The 18,384-nt window shown below is 44.3% G+C and overlaps 1 protein-coding gene across 8 annotated transcripts in view; it reads right to left on the reverse strand.

Annotated features, from left to right (window-relative positions):
- The window catches only part of TSNARE1 (t-SNARE domain containing 1), a 521,888-nt gene that overhangs the window by 380,419 nt on the left and 123,085 nt on the right, over positions 1-18,384 (reverse strand). For 4 of the 8 annotated variants that reach the window (XM_074577946.1, XM_074577941.1, XM_074577943.1 and 1 more), the window contains one exon: positions 15,829-15,960. In XM_074577946.1, coding sequence (XP_074434047.1) covers positions 15,829-15,913 — 85 coding nt within the window. In that variant the 5' untranslated portion in view covers positions 15,914-15,960. The remainder of the gene's footprint in view (positions 1-15,828; positions 15,961-18,384) is intronic. The other 4 variants (XM_074577945.1, XM_074577942.1, XM_074577944.1 and 1 more) reach the window with 1 other exon arrangement.

Below are 18,384 nucleotides of genomic sequence, written 5' to 3' on the forward strand. Positions count from 1 at the left end.
AAACCCGGTGACGCTCCTCCCAGAAGATACAGCCAATATCCTGATCTATTTTTTGATCTTCTAAATCCAGGCACAGGCAGAGAAAGCCGAGCTCGAGCTGACGGGGAAGCTTTTGCATGCCGCAGCCTGGTAACCAGCACTGCAACAAGGAAACTCCGGTTGGGTCCCAAGCTGGCATTAATCGCCACGTTATTTCTTAGTGCTTGGCTCCTAAATAGTGAAGCTCTGTAGGTGACTTTTGCTGCAACGCCTTTCATCTGTGGCTACACATTTCTGCGAAGCTGCGGATGAGATAAAACTGATCTCGGCCACTGGGGGTCATTAAAAGGCCTGGTAGAGCCTCCTCCCCGGGACTGAGATATTTCTCAGGCTGGAATCTGACATCTTTGCTCCTTTAAGCACTTGTCAGGACCTCTGTGTTATAACCTGTTAGGACCAGTTGCCACTAAATCACCTTCATTTTCCAGTTCTGTGTAGAGGTTTCTCCTCTCTTTCTGCTTAACTTAGGAGATCTGATCCAGTCACCACTTAAAGGCAGATCAGTACCCCAAAACCACCCCAGGCAAATAAATATGCCTTTAAAAAGAGTGGCAGAAGAAATATAACAGCATAGAAAGTCTCCTAACACTTCTCCTTCCCTTCTCCACAGTCTGGGCAGGGAGGGAAACCTCTCTGGGAAGTGGTGATAACCATCTCCTCCTCCTCTTCCATGTTGAGGAAGCAAGACACACACTTGATGTTTGAATTATTGAAGGTAATCCAGTGAACCATGGTCATAGACTTGAAAACACAAGTCAAGGAACTTTCTGGTAAACATGTTTAGGGTTTCTATTGCTTCATGAGAAATAATCATGACAATCTTGGCCAAGAGGACTCTGGAGGACAGCAGTACCCATATCCTTCAGCCGGTAGGCAAAGGAGAAAAGAAAATATATTTACTGTGTCAAAAATGCAGCTTGCTCACAAGAATACCAGTAACACACATCTCCTTTTGGCAAGGGCTTCAAGAGATGACAACAACATATTCCTGCATACAGCATAATGTGGGACAATCCATCTAAGCCTACAAGTAATGGTCTCCATCCCAGATGAGAAGATGGAATGGACGTCCTAAAACCAATGATCGTGAGTGCCCGGTTCAGCGCAGGGAAGGGTTTGCGTTGGTGGTTGAGGACTGCATCGCCCACCCTTCCCTGTGGAGATGTGGCTCAGAGCTGGAGGCTGCTCCAGGCGATCTCAGATTAATGGTTGGGTTTGAGCACAAAGCCGTTCTGCAGTCTGCACTGATGGGGACGTGGACATAAATATGCTCGTGTCAAATGAGGAAAAGTATTTATATGGCACTGTAAAACAATGTCACTACCGTCGCTTTGGGAAACCTGGCCAAGAAAAGCAGCATGGGCAAGTGAGGAGAAAGGGACTGAGAGAAGGGGGAAAAAAACAACTGAGAAAAAAAAAAAAAAAGAAAACAGATTTTTTTAAGGGAAAAAAAAAAGTTCCCTGAGTCCCTGCTGTGCCTAAGCCAATAGATATGCAGAGGGTGGGATTTTTAGAAATAGTTAGGAAAGAGAGAGATGGCAAATCAAGCATAATACTCAGCATTTCTCCCTGAAAGCAGACCTCCTTTTGTTTTCAGCCAAGAAGAGGAATTCACAACACGCTACGGCAGCAAAAGCCCCCCCGCCGCCGGCAGGGAATCCCTTCTGCCTGACTCACAGCCACCCTGATGCAAATGCCAAGGAGGAGAGATGCCACAAGGAGCGCTTGTAAGGCTTTCTATTGCAGAGAGGCACTGACACCGTCTAGTGTGGTGCTGAAATGCTGGCCCGCTCCTTGTCCCCTCTTGGCTGAGCTTTGAAGAGGTCTTAGGCATGCCTGGAAGAAGTAAAACATAGCAATAAAAAAGAGTTGGACCAAAGAGCATAGGTTCATCAACCAGAAACAGAAGGGTTAGAGAGCCGTACCAAAACAGGCAGCCCTCCTCCCACCAACTAGACATCATCAAAGTAAAATAAATAAAATAAAAATAAAAAGGAAAATAAAAATTAAAAGAAAAAGAAAAAGAAAGAAAAAAGAAAAAGAAAAGGAAAAAGAAAAGGAAAAAGAAAAAGAAAAAGAAAAAGAAAAAGAAAAAGAAAAAGAAAAAGAAGAAGAAAAAGAAGAAGAAAAAGAAAAAGAAGAAAAAGAAAAAGAAAAAGAAAAAGAAAAAGAAAAAGAAAAAGAAAAAGAAAAAGAAAAAGAAAAAAAGAAAATAAAAGCTGGATTCTCACCATTTCGCATCTGGGTGTGTGGAGGGAAAAAGAAGCATTGAAATGAGACACATTAACTACTCATTTAACATTCCTCATCTAGTTGTGGGGGGATGCCAGGCATCCCCCAAATCCAAAGCAGTCCAACTCTCTGATCTTTGGGAAATATAGTCTCCCAAAAGGACATTTTTGTTTGCAACAGTGTCTGTTTTCTTATTCATCTTGTACATAAGCATGCATAAGTACTCAGCACTGGTGAGGCCACACCTTGAGTCTTGTGTCCAGTTCTGGGCACCTCAATACGAGAGAGATTTCAAGGTGCTGGAGTGAGTGCAGAGGAGGGCAACGAAGCTGGTGAAGGGCCTGGAGAATAAATCTGATGAGGAGCGATTGAAGGAGCTGGGACTGTTTAGTTTGAGGAAGAGGAGGCTGAGGGGAGACCTCATCGCTCTCTACAATTACTTGACATTGTAGAGAGGTTGGTGCTGGTCTCTTCTCACAGGTAATTAGTGATAGAACAAGAGGGAATGGCTTCGAGCTGCAGCGGGGCAGGTTTAGGCTGGACATTAGGAAAAAATCTTCACAGAAAGAGTGGTTAGACACTGGAATAGGCTGCCCAGGGAGGTGGTGGAGTCATCATCCCTGAATGTGTTTAAGACTCGTTTAGATGTGGTGTTAGGGGATATGGTGTAAGGGAGAACTTTGTAGAGTGGGGTTGATGGTTGGACTCGATGATCCCAAGGGTCTTTTCCAACCTAAATGATTCTACGATTCTATGATTTTTTTTCTCCCCATCAGGATGTCAATGAGGCCTGATGTCTTCTTCTCCAACACTGATGAGCAATTAAGTGTGAAAAATCTCATGAAGAAGAAAAAAACAATCCAAACCTCTGTGAAAATATTGAAATTCTGTTAACAAAACCAAAATTAAAAAAATATGAATAGAGAACACTTCACAGTAAGACTATAAAAGGAGAGGTATGAAGTTATAATATGACTCAATACTCCAAATTACATTTTAAAAACATACTTACACATGCATATACATATACTACACAGGCATACACCCTAGGTAGGTGTATAAAGACATTCTATATAGTTTTAGCTCGTTTATTGTTATTAGATTCTGGCTTGGTATTATCTCTGTATTGTTCAAAAGCACAGCCATCTGGCTACTGTCTGGCTGGTAAAGTACTTCAGGAAAAGCAGCAGACAACTCCCCTTTCCCAACCTGCTTAACTCTTGCAGTATCCGGAATAGATTTAAAATACTGACTACTGCATGATTGCAATAAAGATGGTTTTGCTGCATTTTGTCATAAACAATGGGAGATCTGACCTTAAAAGCGTTTTTGAAAATGGGATACAGGCTATAAAAAAAGCCCACTGTGAATATTTCAACCCTGGTGCTGTAACTCCCAAGAATTATCGCCTGCCTACCACCTCAGTGGGCTGCAGGCTTATTTTCCATTAAAAATGATGGGTGTAGCAGGAATTGATGCATCTTTAATGGATTTAGGATGTGTTCATAAAGGAATTAAAAAAATGTATCATCATCCCACTGTGGTCCTCAGCAGCCACCAAAAGATAAGAAACACAGACATCCCATTAATATGTTTCTACTTAGTTCATCTACAGATGTTGCATGAAACCAACCTGGATAAGAGGACATCCCAAAGCCAACCTCCTGCTCACCCAACGCGTGCTAAAGACGGGGACCTTCTCAGCGAGGCCCACCTGCTTATAAAGGAGTTGTGGGCATTATTTCCATGACAGTCAACCAAGTTTCTGCTGGATTAAAGCCAGCACATTGGTTTGGTCAGTCCCAAGGTGTGTTTTAAGTTCAAAGCGGATGGTGACTGTCACCTGGGAATGTGTGCTGCCAAGCAGAGGAGATGTGACACAGACATCTGGTGAGATGGCACCATGCCCAGCTGCTAGACGTGTGGGTCTTTGCCAGGAACAAAAGGATCAATTTTTTTCAGATAGACTAAGCCCAATTAAAACTAAAAATAGAATGTTATCCCAAAGAAACAGCTCTGCAATTTAGAAGAATTGGGCACATTCCCCACTGTTACTAGACTGGAGCCATTCTGTCCATCCCCCATGACTCTGTGGACTGGGACATGGATGACAATGGCAAATAGTATTGAAACAACAAGAAGTGGCAGTCTCTGCCCCTGACCTTCTCTAAAAAAATAAGTTATCTGGAGCAAGAAAGCATGCACATTGCACAAAGGCATGGAAAGCAGAGAATAAAATGCATGTACTGCTTGGGATATCACAAATAAAGGTTGTGAGAGATACACCTTGCTCGTCATAGCTTGAAGAGTCATTGCCAACAGCATGATCTATTGTTCTTCAAGAGCGTCTTCAAACCTTCAAGACTGGTTTCTCCAGCCCTGACACCATATATGCAGAAGCAGTATCCCAAAGGGCAAAACCCGCCATACTTCACTCTCTGGCTGCTTCATTTCCATCTCAGCCAAGGTAAGAAGCTACAGGCAAGGCAAAGTGTCCGTGATGACAACCTGTACCAAGCTCCCAGAGCTACAGGACAGAATAAATTACACCTTCTTCAGGTGTTTCTCCAGACTAAGAAACCACCCAGGGAGAAGAGTTTTAAAATTTTAAAGTTTAAAAGCAAGTTTACACCTTGTTGGGTTTCCTCCGTGCAGATGTTCAATAATCCCAGTAGCAAAGCTCACACGTGGTTCTGCTGAAAGATGAGCCCAGGATAGAAACAGCTGGACTCAAAGGACAGCTAGCACTAGATGAGAGCAAATCGCATGAATTGCAAGCCAAGAAAATGTGGTGGCTATAGAGGTCCCTGATTTAAGGGAATAATCAAGATTTAACAGCAAGGGACTCTGGCTATGGAAAACCCCGCAGCTCAGGAATGGGGAAGAGAAAGCCTTTTCCATGGAAATCATGCCAGCTTCAAACTTTAGGATCTAATCCTCAAGGGAAACCGAGCAGGCAATGGGTTTGGTTTGTGAGTAGGACTCCTTCCACAGAGTGGAAATCCCTCATCCATCGAACGAAGATAAAACTAGTTTAATGCAGTAGATGAAACGCCGCTGTGATGGCACAGGGCAGAGCCATCCTCCAGCCACCGCAGAGGCAAGAGACTGTGAGCTTTCCGCTCGCCTTTCCCACCACCATGCTGTGGTTCAGCAGTGCAAGAGGTGAGCAGGAGGAGAGCCGTCAAGTGCAATCAACTTTGCGTTATTTTCCTGGCTAAGCTCATTCCATTTGACCCCTGGTGTACAAATCTGCAGGGCTTTGATTTATTCCTCCATCTTCACCCTGTCTTTTCCAGCTTGGGATCAGGAAGCAATGGGAAATTGGTTTTAGAAACACCTATAGGATCATTTGCACACCCCAAAACGTATGCAAGCCGCTTCTTCCACCCCACTACAACCATCTGTAGGACTGCCATTACCAGCCGCTAAAGTTGCTCATGAATCCCAACCATTAACATCCAAGTCTAACAGAGAAATTCAGGGAAAATCACAGAATTGTAGGGGTTGGAAGGGACATTCGGAGATCATCGAGTCCAACCCCCTGCCAAAGCAGGGTCACCTAGAGCAGGTTGGACAGGAACACATCCAGGTGAGTTTGGAAGATCTCCAGACAAGGAGACTCCACAACTCTCTGGGCAGCCTGTTCCAGTGCTCTGGTAGCCTCCAAGTAAAGAAGTTTCTCCTCATGTTGAGAAGGAATTTCCTGTGTTCCAGTTTGTGTCCACTGTCCCTTGTCCTGTCGCTGGGCACCACTGAGAAGAGGTTGACCCCATCCTCTTGACACCCACCCTTTAGATGTTGATCAGTGTTGATGAGATCCCCTCTCAACCTTCTCTTCTCCAGGCTAAACAGACTCAGGTCTCTCAGCCTTTCCTCATAGGAGAGATGCTCCATTCCCTTGATCATCTTTGTAGCCCTCTGATGGACTCTCTCCAGTAACTCTCTGTCCTTCTTGAACTCTGGAGCCCAGTTGATCAGGGTGTTGCAGCACAGTCTCACCCATGCTAACAACTTGAGCTGTGCCAACTTCTGATTCATACCTGAGGAATGCTTGGGACAAAGCAAAACCACACCAGATATTATTCTAGTTCTCCTTCTGATGCCCAGTAATGTCCACTCTCAAATTTACTGGGGTTACTACAGCAATAGCAGAGGAGACTGAGCATGGACTTGATCACTCACTGCACATTAACATCTTTGCATCCTACCTTGGATTGTCCAAGCTGAATTTAATTTCAACCTCACTTGGTTTCTTGATGTGCACATACAAAAAACAAAACTAACCAGTATTAAAGAAATCTCAGGAGCATTGCTGTCTTGTACACTTCTGAATAGCTTAAACAAGAACTGATACAAACTTTCCATGAAGCGATAGCCAAGTTTAAATTTTTTTAATAAAACTTAACTTTTATTTGTTCTGCCATCTGAGACAAGGAAAAGCCTTTTGGTTATGGGCTCCACCAGTGACCAGCCAGAAGCAAAGAGCATTGAGACGTATTAATTCCAAGAGCTGAAAACAGTGTCTTCTCCTTCGGGGAAATACATCCACCTGGAAAGTCATTCCAGGAGGGCAACCTCAGGTCTGGGGTTCCCAGGCACCCATTGGGAAACTAAAGGAACCACCAGTACGTCCATCCTGCTCTGCCTTCCCTGTCAAGGTACCTCTACTCATACAACGAGCACATCGCAGGGACAGGATCTTCTTAAACTACTTCTAATTTGACCGTAATCAAGTGGAAAATGGAACAAGCTATTCTGCGACGATGAGATGTTTAAATGCATTTCCATCTGAACGCTGCCTAAGGAGAGACCGTCGTCTTTGCTTTCTGTTTTTCTGTTCAAGACTGGGACCACTGACATGATTTTTACATGTTTACAGTAAAATAGCTTTGGATGACCAAGACTAGCAAATAAAATTGATAGAGAAAAAAGAGTTTATCTTTACCCAAGAGGTGTTTGGTTTAGGTGTTTTTTGTTTCTTTTTTAAAGTGCTATGAAGTTGTCAACTCACCCTCACGTACTTCATTAAAACAATTATTTATTCCAATGGCGTGTTCTGGTTTTGCTAGTTATATAAATAAATGCATAACCACTTAACTTTCCTGAAATACTGAGATTATAGCAAAACATTTGTTATAATGTGAAAATTGCCAGAAGGGATAGGGCAGAGGTTTTCAAAACAAACAGTTTCAAAGTTAATTCGTGTATGAAAGTTAATTCTCCTGGCAATTCCATTTGCTATAAAACATGTTGTTCATTATTCTTTAACATGTTTTCTTATGTTTAGGTTTATTAATTCATTAAATCACTGCTAAGATCTCTAAGAACTAGATGTAAAACAGAGAATGTCCTCTAAATTTAGTGAAACTGGACTAAGGAAATAAATTTATAATGTTTGGAAGTCTTGCAAAATAGCAAAGAAACTATACTAAATAATACCTCTGTACGTGCTACAAAAAGCCTTTTGGGGTTGTCTAGTAGGAGAGATCATCTTATTATGATTTTTTATATTATTTGCATCTAGGCTTTGACTTTATTTCAGGCCAATTAACAATTTAGTTAATTGTTAATTTAGTTTTAAATCCTCTACTTCTGTGTCCCCACAAATTCAAGAAAATATGACAGGATCCAAGACTTAGAAGGGAGAGTCAATCATTAACATTCTCAGAAACTTTTTACACAATGTTTGACAAGTCTTTTTTTTTTTTTTTACTGATGTATAAAATTGAGGCAAGACCACTTTCTTTACAATAATATTTGTGAACTGATCTACGTGTGGCACATAAAAGATACTACAGACAGTCGCACTATGAGTCCTTCCTTCCATTCTACACTTGATGGGACTCCGCCCCAAACGCACACTTTGGTTATTTTACTGAATGTGATGAAGACACAGTCCAATCCTTGAGTTTTAAAGGCTTTAACTTTTGAAAAAGAGCCCCCTAATATTGCATAGTAGCTTTGAATTTCCCTAAAAGATTCAAAGATTTTGTTCTTGCTGACTTTTACTGCTTTTAACTCTTTCTAACTAAGGACATTTAAGGACATGGTTGGGTCCCTCATTGCTCCAGTTAGGAACAGTTGCCACAACCACACCTAGACCAGCTTCCAGACCCTTTGGACAATGCTGCAATGACCAACGGTTTCCCTTTAACAAAGCATTGCAAGTGTTGGAAGTAATTTAAGAAGTTAATGCAAAACCAAAGCTGGATGCAGGTCCCAATACAGCAAAAGGATTAACCACCTGCTTAATGTTAATTAACCTCAGGAGGACTCCTTGTGTACTTAAGAGTTTGTTATGTGCTTCAGCACTTTGCAGCATCAAGATGCGAAGCTGGCAGTGGATTCCTTTCCATGGCTTGCCATCAGACCCGGAGCTGCAATGAGATCACGTGGTGGTCAGGCCACAACACTGGTTTGTACACAAACTTTTGAGTGAGTTTTGTCTGCAGAACATCTACCCCAGCTTTAGCCACTGGACCTGGGTCTCCATCAGAGCTCCTGCCATCCTCATCCCACCAAAGGGGTCATAACCAGTGTGAATATCTCCCTATGATGCAGTACATGAGCTCCGCGACTTTGCCAACCTGGAGGCAGCAATGAACCCTGTGATGTGGTTTTTTTTAAGGACAAATAACTTTCCAAAACTTCTAGGAAAAGAGCAAAATAGGATTGGAGAGGACAGAAGGATGGTCCAACTGCTAAGACAGCACAGAGATAGCACTGACAGCACTTTACACGTGAGTTTCCACCCAAGAGTTGGTTGGTGCACCACAGAAACAGGTAGGTGGTAGAGAGGGGAGGGCAAAGAAAATTATGGACCTGATTCCTGGAAAAATGTTAGAACAAATCATTTAACAATTTCTAAGTATTAAAATGATAATTAGCTGATATATACCCAGCAAACACTGCCAAGAACAACTTGCACAGACCAATCTAATTTTGTTCTGTCACAAGGTAACCAACCTGGCAGACAAGGAGAAAGACACATGTGGGATATATCATGAGTACAACTCTGGCCAGTGTCCTGCATGATACCTTCACAAGTCACTGATGGAAAAACAGCCTAGATGAAGTCACAGGAAAATTAAGCACTGACCCAACGGTCTCTTGAGCACACCTAGAAACATTGCACCTCTGGAATATGAAATTACCCTCACCATTTCAAATCTGGCATTTAATGTCCAGGGCACAGTAAGGTTAATAAAAGCAGCGTTAAAAATTTCCTGGCTTGTGGCATTTTAATTCAAGCTATTTGAATTCCCTGACCTCTATGGCTCCCTGTGTAAGGCAGGTTTTGTTCATTTTCCCCACAAAAATATGGCTTTGGGAAGACAGGTTGAACATGGTAGGGAGTGAACTTTGCACACATCAAAATTGTAAGAATTCAGGGTTTACTGCTGTACAGTGCGTAGTCTTTGTTTATTTTAGACATGTCATATTACTTAAAAAAATTCTTTTGAAGTCACTTCAATCTTTTTCACACCTCAGGTTAAAAAAAAAAAAAAAAAAAAAAACCCAACAACCTTCTACTACCTACTTTTCAACTTCTCCATGTTACACCAACTCACAGCTGAAGCACAGAGAAACTCCTACAAGGAAACAGGGGAAGACTTGGTTTTACACAGATTTTTGGGAGCAGAATGGTTGGATGCTGCTGGAGGAGGTCATAGCTCACAACTGCAAAGCAGGGACATGGCTTACACCTCCACTTGCCACTCCTCACTGTTCTTCAGTGGTTGTGGGACAACACTGTCAACCCCCAGAACTTCTATACTCCAAGTAATCTTGGTGGTCTTCCTTGTGATACACCTTAGGGTGCTCCCCGGTTAAGGCTAAAGAATAGTTGAGTTTTTCTAAGAGTGACCTCTTACTTCTCCCAACAACTTCCGATACAGAAAAAAAAAAAAAAAGTATACTTCCTTTTTTTTCTCAAGAAATCCCGGATATCCATCAACACCATCAAAAGCAGAGTTTGAACCAGAGTCGTCTAACACCCAGGAGTCCCAGGCAAACCAAATTCCCCCAAAAAACTGCCCCTGGGATTCCTCCCCAAAGTGCTGCAAATGGAGCCTTTGGATCTCTCTAATTAGGCTGGTCAGCAAGGACCCCATGATGGGCTGTAAATCCATCCATCATCACATTAGCTCAGGGCCAAGGGAAGCACCTTAAAGTAATTAATCTTTCCCAGTTTAGGGAGTGCATTCAGATTGAGCAGGGAGGTATTGAACGGTATTAGGACAGAGGACACCCTCTTGGTAGTATCCCCTTTTATTAAAAAAAAAAAGACAAAAACAACAAAACTTGAGCCCCCTTTTCTTTGCTCTCTTTTGTGAAATTAAAGATTTCAAAAACTAAGTCCCCAGCACTTCTTTTTTTTCCCATCCCACTGTATGACACGTGCATGGAAGATAACTTCCTGACACAACTGGTAGGTGAGCCTACCGGGGAGGTGCCTTGCTAGACCTACTGCTCACAAACAGAGAAGGACTAGTGGGAGATGTGGTGGTCAGAAGTCATCTTGGGTTTAGTGATCACGAAATGGTCAAGTTTTCAATTCGTAGCGATGTAAGGAGGGGGGTTAGCAAAACCTCCACCTTGGACTTCCAGAGGGCGGACTTTGGCTCGTTCAGGACACTGGTTGAGAGAGTCCCTTGGGAGACAGTCCTGAAGGGCAAAGGGGTCCAGGAAGGCTGGATGCTCTTCAAGAAGGAAATCTTAAAGGCCCAGGAGCAGGATGTCCCCAGGTGTCACAAGTCTAAAGGGTGGGGAAAATGGCCAGTCTGGACTTCTGATGAGATTTAGGAATAAAAGGAGGGTTTACCACCTTCGGAAGAAGGGACAAGCAACTCAGGAGGAGTACAGAGATCTCGTTAGGTTATACAGAGATAAAATTAGGAAGGCAAAGCCCAGCTGGAGCTCAACTTGGCCACTAACATTAAGGACAACAAAAAAAGCTTTTATAAATATATCAACAAAAAGAGAGCCAGGGAGAACCTCCATCCCTTACTGGATGCAGGGGGGAAAGTTGCAACCAAGGACGAGGAGGAGGCTGAGATACTTAATGCCTTCTTTGCCTCCGTCTTCAATAGTCAGACCAGCTATCCCCAGGGTGCTCAGCCTCCTGAGCTGGAAGATAAGGATGGAGAGCAGAACAACCCACCCATAATCCAGGAAGAAGTAGTCGATGATCTGCTTCTGCACCTAGATGCACATAAGTCTATGGGGCTGGATGGGATTCACCCAAGAGTACTCAGGGAGCTGGTGGGAGAGCTCACCAAGCCTCTCTCCATCATTTATCAACAATCCTGGTCAACAGGGCAGGTGCCAGATGACTGGAGGGTGGCTAATGTGACACCCATCTACAAGAAGGGTCAGAAGGAGGATCCGGGGAACTACAGGCCTGTCAGCCTGACCTCGGTAGCTGGAAAGATCGTGGGGAGGATCATCTTGAGTGAGCTCTCACGGCAAGTGCAGGGCAGCCAAGGGATCAGGGCCAGCCAACATGGGTTTAAGAAGGGGAGGTCCTGCTTAACCAACCTGATCTCTTTCTATGACCACGTGACCCACCTTCTGGATGTGGGGAAGGCTGTGGATGTTGTCTATCTGGACTTTGGGAAGGCCTTTGATACCGTCCCCCATAGCATTCTCCTGGAGAAGCTGGCGAAACATGGCATAGACAAGTGTACTCTTCACTGGGTTAAAAACTGGCTGGATGGCCGTCCCCAGAGAGTTGTGATTAATGGGGTGAAATCCTCTTGGCAGCCAGTCACCAGTGGTGTCCCTCAGGGCTCAGTTTTGGGGCCAGTTTTCTTTAATATCTTTATCGATGATGTGGATGAGGGGATTGAGTGCACCCTCAGTAAGTTTGCAGATGACACCAAACTAGGAGGGAGTGTTGATCTGCTTGAGGGTAGGAAGGCTCTCCAGAGGGACCTGGACAGGCTGGATTGATGGGCCAAGGCCAACTGCATGAGGTTTAATAAGGCCAAATGCCGGGTCCTGCATTTTGGTCACAACAACCCCAAGCAACGCTACAGGCTTGGGGAAGAGTGGCTGGAAAGCTGCCCGGCAGAAAAGGACCTGAGAGTGTTGGTGGATGGCCAGCTTAACACGAGCCAGCAGTGTGCCCAGGTGGCCAAGAAGGCCAATAGCATTCTGGCTTGTATCAGGAATAGCGTGGCCAGCAGGAGCAGGGAAGTGATGGTGCCTCTGTACTCTGCACTGGTGAGGCCTCACCTCGAGTACTGTGTTCAGGTCTGGGCCCCTCTGTACAAGAGGGACATGGAAGTGCTGGAGCGTGTCCAGAGGAGAGCTACCAGGCTGGTGAGGGCTCTGGAGACCAGGGCATATGAGGAGAGGCTGAGGGAGCTGGGCATGTTTAGCTTGGAGAAGAGGAGGCTGAGGGGAGACCTCATTGCCCTCTACAACTACCTGAAGGGAGGTTGGAGAGAGGTGGGTGTTGGCCTCTTCTCCCAGGTGAATAATGACAGGACCAGAGGAAATGGTCTGAAGTTGTGGCAGGGGAGGTTTAGATTAGATATTAGGAAGAATGACTTTACTGAAAGAGTGGTCAGGCACTGGAACAGCCTGCCCAGTGAGGTGGTTGAGTCACCATCCCTAGAGGTATTTAAGAAACGTGTAGATGTGGCACTTCAGGGCATGCTCTAGTGGCAGAGATTGTAGGTTTTTTGGGTGGACTCGATGATCTCAAAGGTCCTTTCCAACCATGAAGATTCTATGATTCTATGATTCTATTCTATGATCACTTGCTGTGACAAGCTTCCAGCTCCTTGTGTGAGCTGGGGCTGTCGAAATCTGCTTGTTCTTTGTATTTGACTTCCATGCCAACTTGTTACAGAAAGGCTATTAAGCAGTGCCATCCCCATCACCTTTATTGTTGCATAATCTCAGGGGGTTCTTTTGGATGCCTGAATATTACCACTGGACCACATGCTACTGTCGGACATTAGCTATCTGCAGGGATGCTGGTACCTGTTTTTATTCATTTATTCAATATAAAAACAAAAAGGGTTTTGGAGCACATGCAGAACATGCCTGCCTTCCCCTGCAAGCAGACATATGTACGCTGGCAGGAAGTCCATGCTCTTTTGTTACAGGCATACCATGATCTAATACTGTGGGTATTTTTGTTCCATACATACATGTGGGTATTTTTCATCCATCTTTCAGAAGCAGGAGGCAGACAATTAGTGTTGCATTACCCTCTCCTGACAATTAATAACAATATCTGGGGATACTACAGCAAAAGACATTGGCATGTGTTATTCTCCCATGGCGAAGGGCCACGAGGAGCTATGCAGGTTCAGATGTCGCATCTCTGATTGAGACACAAAAAAAAGAAGAAAAGTTTCCCCAAGTTGCCCTTGGCCAATGCAATCTTGCGATCCTTTCCACAGGGGCACCTAGCCAAGGAACCAACTCGGTATTTAGCATATCCACAACCAATTTTGGCTTGCGGGAAAAAACAACCCTGGAGGACCTTGGAGATGTCAATGCCATGTGAGATGATGTGTGCATGCATGGAGGGGAAGCCAACACTCAACTCCAAGACATAAGCCAACATGTTAACAGGCTCCGGCCGGGCAGCTGACCGACCATGGCTGTCTTGAGAAAGCTGATGTTTCTACATCAGCTGCTTTTTGCAATCCACTGAGAGTGGCTTCAGCGTCACATCAGAAACCACCAAATGATGGGCAAGCTGGGTACAATGAGGTATCTCCTCAAATATTTAGAGATTGCAAGTGTCTTAAATTATTCTGTGTATTTGCATTAAAAATAGTGGTCCTTTCATACAGCACAATAAGTATTCATGTTTTTTTAACCTAAACTACAATGCACTGAGTTTCATCATTTTTCTAACCCACATTTCAATTCTCTTTCTCTATAGTTCTTTCATTGTGCCCAAGTATCCCATTCTTCCTTGCTTTTATGCCTTTAATTTTGCCTTGTAGAATAGCCTAAAAATCACTACTACAACTGAACAGACAACTCGCACTCACTTCAGTACCTTTTCCCTGTTCAAAGAAAAAAAAAATCATAATTACACCCAAACTCATAAGAAAACAGAAAACCAAGAGAAACCTCTATGCTTCTTTTAGATTTCCTTCCAGGGGGAACAGCTATTTGCAAAACAAAGTAACGTTTCCCAAAGAACAGCCCTCAGACCTTGAAAACTCAAGTCAGGCTGCCTTAATGAACAGCCCTGCCAAAATCAAAGGCAATTGAAGAGAGGGGTGATGTTCTTCGCCAGTGCAAAGTGATAATGCAGCCCTTTGCCATGTTGCAAGATCCCTCAAGACTTCTGCAGAGGTCAGAACCCCCATTTGTGTCTACACGGTAGTCATTGCAGCCTCACCCTGTAGTGCAAGCCAGATCCAGGACCAAAATTAAATGCAAGATTATGCTCCATCTAGCAAGGCTTGCTGAAAGCCAGAGTAGATTAACCCACATCAGGCCCTACACTAACCACCCATCTGGACTGAGATCTGGTGCACATCTGGGCAGTGGGAGATGTGGTCTTATCTGCCCGTGCCCATGTGGGCTGGCCTCTCGAACAGCAGCTTACCAGTGGTCAGGATGAGACCTACTTTCTACCTCCAGCATGAGCCAGCCCTGTGTCAATAGGTCCAACCGTTGCGTTACCCACCATTCTTCTGGCAAAGGATGCCTCCTACAACTTGCTGGTGTCAAGAAGGGGACACCATGGAGTCAACACCTTCAACACACAAAAGCAGGAGGTTATAATCATTAGCCACGCTCCGCATTATGACAGATACATTATGAACTAGCTTGTATGAAGCGCAGCTTTGACTTGCAAATTTGGGACCATTTCAGACACAGAGGTTGACATCAGGATGGTTTCATTTCTCTTTCTATGTTAGGGTTTCTAGAGTCCTTTGGGGAAAGGGGGAAAACACGTAAGGAAAGCACATCTGGTCTTTGTTTAAAAACATGCCACAAAAATAGAATCCACAGCCATTTGCAAGACTCTGTTTATGGTTTGAGCGTTTCCTGAGCAAGTTTTTGACCCTGTTGTCACACCCAAGCACATTTCCCAGATTCAAGCAGCCTCCACAGAAGGCAGTTACGTTACCCTCTGTGGAAGCACAGCCTGCAGCCTTTTGCCCATCTTCCCATCTACTCCCATCATCAGTGCACCTACAGACCACCACAGGACACCTATTCAGACAAACTTCTTGTAAAGATGCTGGAGAGATGAGGAAAGACATAAGCAGGTCTAGAGAATATTCTGCATTTCTTCTCCTGGTCACCCAAAATACCTCCAAACTCCTCATCAGCGCTTCTGTTCCACGTTGCAGCCTCAAGACCTGAGCACGGTAAGATGTGGTGCCTCATCATACAAACCGAATTCCACAAAAGTTTGGGTTTCACCTTTAAAAATCACTATCAGAAATTACCTCTGGAGAGAGTGTGATACTTATATATCAGCCACACCGAACATGAGCAAGTAAAACTTCAGTCCCCAGGGACTCAGGTAGAATAAATGACAGCAAGGGATCAATACCTTACCGAGAGGTTGATAGCCTTGTCTCGAAGGGCCTCCAAATGGATTCCTACTCCCAAAGCCACTACCATCAATGGATCCATAAGACATTTTCTAGATGGCAATGGATGCAGGATTAGACTTCAAACCTAAGAAAACTGAGAAAAAGACCGATACAACACTGTTAAAAGTTAGTTAAACCCCAGTATTCTAAAAAAAAAAAAAAAAAGGAAAAGAAAAAGGTAAATGAAAAAATACAGGACTATCTCCAAACTTCAGGGTGCCCACCTGTGAAAAATAAAAGCACTAAAATCCAGGTCTCCTGGACTACAGCTGATTTTGGGGGCAAACAAGTCATTTGTCCTCCCTGTGCCTTATTTTCTCCGGTGATAAAGGGCAATCATTTATCTGTTTCAGCCACGGCAAGACTTTTAATTCCTTGCTGTTCACAAAGTGCTTTGAGATCCTGAGCTGGTAGGCAAAGAGTAGGCACTCGATCAAAAAAAGGTAATGCTGTCTTCTGGAACATTACCACTCCGCAGCTGGCTAGCAGTCTATCCATCATACTGCAGTCTTGATGAGCTCTCAAAAGAGACAGTTTACTGCTATATTATAAGCTCCTGGGCCTCTAGTATAAATATTGGAGCCAGGGTTATTTTTCCTTGCTGGTTTTCAAAAAAAAAAAAAAAAAGCTGAAGGCCTAAGGTAGTAGAAGCAGAATGAAATCAATGCAGCACTGTCAGAGAAAGACTACTTCTTCCCCCTTCCACCTCCCCATCCAAAGGCGCTGTCTCACAATGGGCCCCAGATACCCTCCAGAACATTGGCAGGGTCCCAGGACTTTGATATTAAACATAGTTCAATTCTAAGTCATGGAGATGATGACGGCACAGGAAGAGAAGAAATAAAGGTGATACATCAGTTGGGACATGATACAGGACCAAACCCTGCTGCTGGTTCCTTACACCAAGACTATGAAAAAATGCCCCAAAGAGAGAAAATCTGGAGACGGAGGATAGAGACTTATTCCCCGAAAAAGACAGAAGACAATGTTGCCTGCTGGTTAGCCCTTCATCCAGCAGTGAGGCAGCAGTATAGCAGCATGGGAGAGTCCAGTGGAGTGGACACATTGATGTGATTTCATAGAATCACAGAATCATAGAATGTGTTGGGTTGGAAGGGACCTTGAAAGGTCATCTAGTCCAACCCCACTGCAGTAAGAAGGGGCAACTTTAACTAGCTCAGGTTGCTCAGACCCTCATCAAGCCTGGCTTTGAATATCTCCACGGATGGAGCCTCCACTATCTCTCTGGGCAACCTGTGCCAGTGTCTCACCACCCTCATTGTAAAGAACTTCTTCCTAATGTCTAATCTAAACCTACCCTGTTCTAGTTTAAAACCACTGCCCTCGTCCTATTGCTACATACCCTTTCAAACAGCCCCTCCCCAGTGTTCTTGTAGGCCCCCTTCAGGTACTGGAAGGCCACTATAAGGTCTCCCCGGAGTCTTCTCTTCTCCAGGCTGAACAACCCCAACTCTCTCAGCCTGTCCTCATAGCAGAGGTGCTCCAGCCCTCTGATCATCTTTGTAGCACTCCTCTGGACACACTCACAACAGGTCCATGTCCTTCTGTGCCGAGGGTTCCAGAGCTGGAGGCAGTACTCCAGGTGGGGTCTCACAAGAGCAGCGTAGAGGGAGATGACTGGGAATACCACCAGCCCTCCATATAGGGAGTTGCTCTGTCTTATAAATGTCACTAGTTAAATGACAGACAACCAAAAAAACTGGGATAACAAACCAACGAGCATGTGCAATCCCTTCAGTGCAATGGCAGGATCATAGAATGGTTTGGGTTGTAAGGGACCTCTAAAGGTCATCTAGTCCAACATCCCTGCAATGAGCAGAGACATCTTCAACTAGATAAGGTTACTCAGAGCCCCGTCCAACCTGACCTGGAATGTTTCCAGGAATGGGGCATCAACCACCTCTCTGGGCAACCTGGGCCAGTGTTTCACCATCCTCACTGTAAAAAATTTCTTCCTTATATCTAAGTCTGAATCTCCCCTCTTTTAGTTTAAAATCATTACCCCTTGTCCTATCACAACAGGTCCTGATAAAATGTTTGTCCCAATCTGTCTCATAAGACTCCTTTAAGTACTGAAAGGCCACAATAAGGTATCCCCAGAACCTTCTCTTCTCCAGGCTGAACAACCCCAAGTCCCTCAGCCTGTCCTCAGAGCAGAGGTGCTCCAGCCCTCTGATCATTTTTCTGGCCTCCCCTGGACCCATTCCAACAGGTCTACCTCTTTCTTGTACTAAGAAAGATGTTGATGTGTAAGGCTGGATTACATGAGATGCAACGCTCCATCCAGGGATTGCATACTCAAGCTGCACATGGCCTGGACTGCCCACTTTCCCTCTGATGTGCAAAAAGCTAGGAATGGCCTCCAGTTTGTAAGAGCTTCTTGATACATGGCCACATGCCACATGATGTCCTAATGTATGCATTGATAGATGCCTCAGCAGAAAGCTGAAGTCGCTTTTGAGGTTCACTGACATTCTGGTCTACTTAGAATCATAGA

This window comes from Larus michahellis, chromosome 2 (genome assembly GCF_964199755.1).
Source record: "Larus michahellis chromosome 2, bLarMic1.1, whole genome shotgun sequence".
In the NCBI taxonomy this organism is placed as follows: Eukaryota; Metazoa; Chordata; class Aves; order Charadriiformes; family Laridae; genus Larus; species Larus michahellis.